At 47.2% G+C, this 5000-nt stretch overlaps 1 protein-coding gene across 1 annotated transcript in view; it reads left to right on the top strand.

Moving 5' to 3' along the window:
* The window catches only part of LOC113803978 (uncharacterized), an 8240-nt gene that overhangs the window by 2952 nt on the left and 288 nt on the right, over positions 1–5000 (top strand). Inside the window, exon 2 of the mRNA XM_070115418.1 lies at positions 3396–4963. Within this exon, the coding sequence (XP_069971519.1) occupies positions 3396–4963 (1568 nt within the window). The remainder of the gene's footprint in view (positions 1–3395; positions 4964–5000) is intronic.

Genomic DNA, 5000 nt, shown 5'->3' on the forward strand with positions numbered 1-5000 from the left:
GGTTCATATTCGCGTAAAGTTGCGGATCGCTCCACTCAAGACAGAAGAGTCGACCGTAACGTTACCTTTGCGAGATCCCCGTCACCCGCGCGCAATGACGACCTTGACGACCCCCGCGCTCATTCATGGACTCGTAACGATGTTTTGCCCCAACTTACCTTGACCGCAACGACGACGATCCCCCCTTTCAGTGACCTCTTATGTAACGTGTCCGCATCGACGGCAGATGGCACGGCACTGGTGTTAACAGACCATGTACGAGTAAAAGGCTGCGCAGCTTTGCCTTCACTTTATAAAATAGTAAATGGTAAATGCCAGGTACACCTCATGAATTTGACCCCAGTCCCCCTCGAGATTAGAGGAGGCGTACCTGTACTTAACTTCGAATTCACAGATCTCCCAATCCGCGAATTCGACTTCCCTACTCCCTCCCCCGTCTGCGCAGCATCACATAGCCCTCCCCAGGTTAACAATGAAGTTCTTCAAGATATTCTGTCACAGAAATTAGCCTTTCAGGACGGCTATAATATCTTGGAAAAGATTTTTCACGATTACCCGACTGTACTGCCGTCAAAAGACCGTCTCATAGGAAGTACTGATCTGATTGAACACTCCATTTCCCTCGAGCCTGATGCGAAACCAGTTTACATTCCATCATATAAAATCCCGCATTCAAAGCGGAAGGCTCTCGAAAATGAAGTGCAAGGAATGCTGGACATGAACTTAATCAAGAGAAGTAATTCGCCCTGGGCCAGTCCCATGATTCTCGTCCCCAAGAAAGACGGATCATTTAGACCCGTCGTAGATTACCGTAAGCTTAACGCAGTAACTATTCCAGAACCGTTCCCTATTCCGAATCTCCGTCTGTTGTTGCAAGATATTGGCTCCGGAAATCTAGTTTTCTCCACTCTTGACCTGGCTAAGGGTTTCTTGCAAGTGCCAGTAGCTAAAGAAAGTCGACCACTTACCGCATTCTCTACTCACATGGGACACTTCGAATTCCTGAGAACACCATTTGGCTTACGTAATTCTCCTCTCACCTTCAGTAGATTGATGTCAATCGTGCTCAGTGGTATGATTAACGATCAGGTTATGGTTTACCTGGATGACATTTTAATATGTTCCCCATCAGTCTCTGAACATGAGAAAAAGTTGCGTCAGGTATTCGAACGTCTAGCAAGCGCAGGGCTAACCATCAACCCTGGAAAGTGCCAATTCTTTCGGTCAAAGCTCGATTTCTTAGGTCATACCCTAACGTCCAATGGCATTGCACCCAATCAGAACAAAGTACAAGCCGTGATTGACTTCCCCAGACCACAAAACCAAAAAGACCTGAAGTCCTTCCTTGGTCTTTCCGGTTTTTATAGACCATTTATCAAAGATTACGGATCTATTGCGCAACCCCTCACGACGCTGCTTAAGAAAGACGTACCCTTTGAGTGGGCCAAAGAGACAGAGGATTCCTTCCTGCAACTGAAGGCATTGCTAGCCAACGCACCTGTTCTGGCCTTCCCTGATTTTGAGTTGCCCTTTGTGCTCACGACTGACGCGTCTAGCGTAGGATTAGGCGCAACACTTCACCAAAAGGTAAATGGCAAGCTGCGCCCCATTGCCTTTGCAAGCAGGACCCTCAAACCCGCAGAGCGGTCGTATCATACTACGGACCGTGAACTCTTAGCTATCACCTATGCACTCCGTCACTTCCGGGAGTTGATACTCGGTTATAAGATAGAAGTACACACCGACCACTCCGCTCTCACGACCGCCCTTCACGGCAGAGATCCCCATGGAAGACGGGCACGTGCCATAGAAGTCTTAGCCGAATACGACGTAACGATCGTCTATTTACCTGGCCGGCAAAATGTCGTCGCGGATGCTCTCTCCCGCGCACCCTTGCCATCCCCCGCGGAATTACAGGCCTGTAAGTCCACCCCCTTCCCTCCTAGCTTTGCTAAACGTCATGAAGCCCGAACCACTGCGCCGGTGTTAGCTAACGTAGCTAACCAACCTGTGGACCCTCCCTCCGAGGAAGAAATTCGCCGTGCGCAACGCGAGGACCCCGTTTACATGGACATAATAGGCAAACTAGAGAGAGGCGAACCCTTGGTTCCTGTCAGACGCCTGCCAGTCCGACAATTTTATTTAGCCGACAGCGGCCTGCTCTTCAGAAGAGCCACCCCCAAGAAAATTAAAGGACGTCGGGGCCTCGTGAGAGACGTCGTAGTAATTCCGGAATCACTCGAACCAAGAGTCCTTCAACTCGTACACGAGTCGCGGGAAGCAGCACATTGCGGAGTGTATAAAGCCATTCAGATGGCCAGACAGAGATTTTTCTTCCCATTACTCATAACAAAGGTAAAGAAGCACGTTAAGTCTTGCAAAGTTTGTCCTTATTTCAAAGGCTCTACCAACCAGCCCGCCCCTGCCTTGCGCTATGACGTCCCGGATTTTCCCTTTGAGAAGGTCTCCTGCGACACTTTATCAGGTTTTGTAACCACGCGTAGTGGGAATAAACACATTCTCGTATTCGTGGATAACTTTACCAGGTATTGCGAGCTAGTCCCTGTCCCAAATAAATCCGCGAAAGTCGTTGCAAAGGCCTTCCATGACTTCATCCAACGGTACACCACACCTACGTACTTCTCCTGTGACAACGGGACAGAATTTCAGAATGAGGTCATGGACAACCTATGTAAGATAATGAATGTCACCCGCGTGAACATCTTACCTTATAGACCACAGAGCAATGGCATTACCGAGCGCCTTAATGGCTCTATTCTAACGTTTATGAGATCACTGGTCGACACCACATCTGACAACTGGGACGACCTCCTCCTCACCATCCAATCCGCCATTAACAGCACTTTCCATTCATCCCTTGGAGATACTCCACACTTCCTCTTGTATGGCTCAGACAAGAGACTGCCGTATGACCTTTTCCAGACTAGACGCAAGCCTGAATACTCGGACAGTTATGCAGAATATCTCTTAAACAGAAATAAGATCGCGTTCCAGAAAGCTAAAGAGTTTCTTACAAAATCTAGGGATCAAATACTGTCATACCAACATAAGATTGCGCGCGCTAAGTCCATAGGTGTCGGCGCCTTAGTTTTCAGAAAAGTACAAACCAGTGACTCCATGCGTCCTAAACTCGCCCCTCGCTTTGACGGTCCGTATAGAGTGCTCGAAGTAAAGAACAATAAAGCAAATTGTAAATGTTTATCAACAAACACCGTTGCTTGGTACCATTTTGATAGATTGAAGCTAGCTAGCGATCACTACTCACCAGCACACACCTCAGACTAATTCAGTTTCCCACGCAACACAAATCTACGTCATTACACACCCAACACCCGTTATAAACTAACAGGCTAACACCGTGTCTCTCATTTCAGATGCTCGTTCTGATGCTCCTGGCCATGGCTTCACCCTTGCTCGCCGAGCCAGGCCTACCCGAAAGGTTACGCGCCGTGCCCGGTGCATTAATCGAAAATCTAGGCACAGTATTCCCGATATTGAGTAATATCGAAGTTAGGGTCTCCCTTCGCCCCCTCTCTGATATTTCTAACATAGCCATTCACCACTTAAACGAGATAACCAGGCTCCGCAACGAAATAGCTGAAGACAATCTATCTCACGAGAAGTTCTTCCTTCTGGACAAAGCTATAAACTCAACAATGTTTACCTTGCAACAGTTTGTCGTACACAAACGTCGATCGCGCCGCGGACTGATTAACATTGTAGGGAAAGTTGCACACTCGCTCTTCGGTGTCGTAGACGATGACACCCTTACCTCTACATTTGCCGAATATCGGTCAACATTATCTACAATAAGTCAACGTTTTGATACTTCTATCCATAACATTAACGCCATTGCTGACAACATTCAACAGCTACAACACGCCTATAAGAACATATCTCACACCTTCAACGTCCTTCAGAAAAAGATTAACAACGCTAGTCACTTCACAGAACTAACGTTCAACGTTCTTTCTTACCAAATAACAGTAAATACTATTACCCAGTATATCAACTCCTTTGTCTCCGATCTCATCGCAGCCTCAAAAGGTACCGTTTCCGAAAGCCTCATATCTCCTCAGGATATCGACCTCATCCTTAAACAAGCCGCCTCCCATAAGCTCCATCCCCTATTCACCCTCACAGATCGCGTTCCTTTCTATTCTACCCTTAAATCCTTCCTCACGATTTCAGGTCTGTCGGTTTTCATTCCTATGGAACCTCGTACTTCCTTCACCGCTTATTATATTCATCCATTCCCTCACAAAACCAACAACACCTTTTTCACCCTCCAACTACAACACTCACTCATTCTCAAATCATCCCAAGGTCACACTATCACCACACCGCCACCTACCTTCATGACCGCTTGCACCCAGGCATTACCGCGATTGTTCGTCTGCAACTCACGCCCATTGCCACTTTTCAGTGATGACTGCTCGGATGCCATCATCACAAATCATAACATAATTAACGAATGCTCATTCGATAGTATCGTACCAACATCTCGTCCATTTCTTCTACCCTTCGACGACATTTCTGTCCTCTACTTCTTCCAACCCTCTACCGCAACAGTCACGTGCAAAGAGGCTCTTCCAGACGTTGTAGTTACCGGAATCTATGTCCTCCCTATCTCCTGCGAGATTGTGACAACGTCGTTATTCATTCCGGCGTCCCATTCATACGCAACCGATATATCCGTCCGTGGTCTCAACATCAGCCCCATGGTATTGGACTTACCGGTTTTCAATGTAACCATCCCAGATATCAGCACTTCTCATGTCACTCATATTCAAGAGAATCCGGTCAACATTCCTTCCTTCACCTTTCATTCAATTTATTACTACCCGATTTACGTAGTCGGAGCTGGCATGGCAATAATGGGATTATTATTCATAATGTGCTATGTCATATCTTACCGCCACGTATCAAGGAGAAATAGACTGTATGCACCCCCGTCCCCTCCAGAAATGGTACCCCTA

The sequence above is a fragment of the Penaeus vannamei genome, chromosome 37, assembly GCF_042767895.1.
Source record: "Penaeus vannamei isolate JL-2024 chromosome 37, ASM4276789v1, whole genome shotgun sequence".
Classification (NCBI taxonomy): domain Eukaryota; kingdom Metazoa; phylum Arthropoda; class Malacostraca; order Decapoda; family Penaeidae; genus Penaeus; species Penaeus vannamei.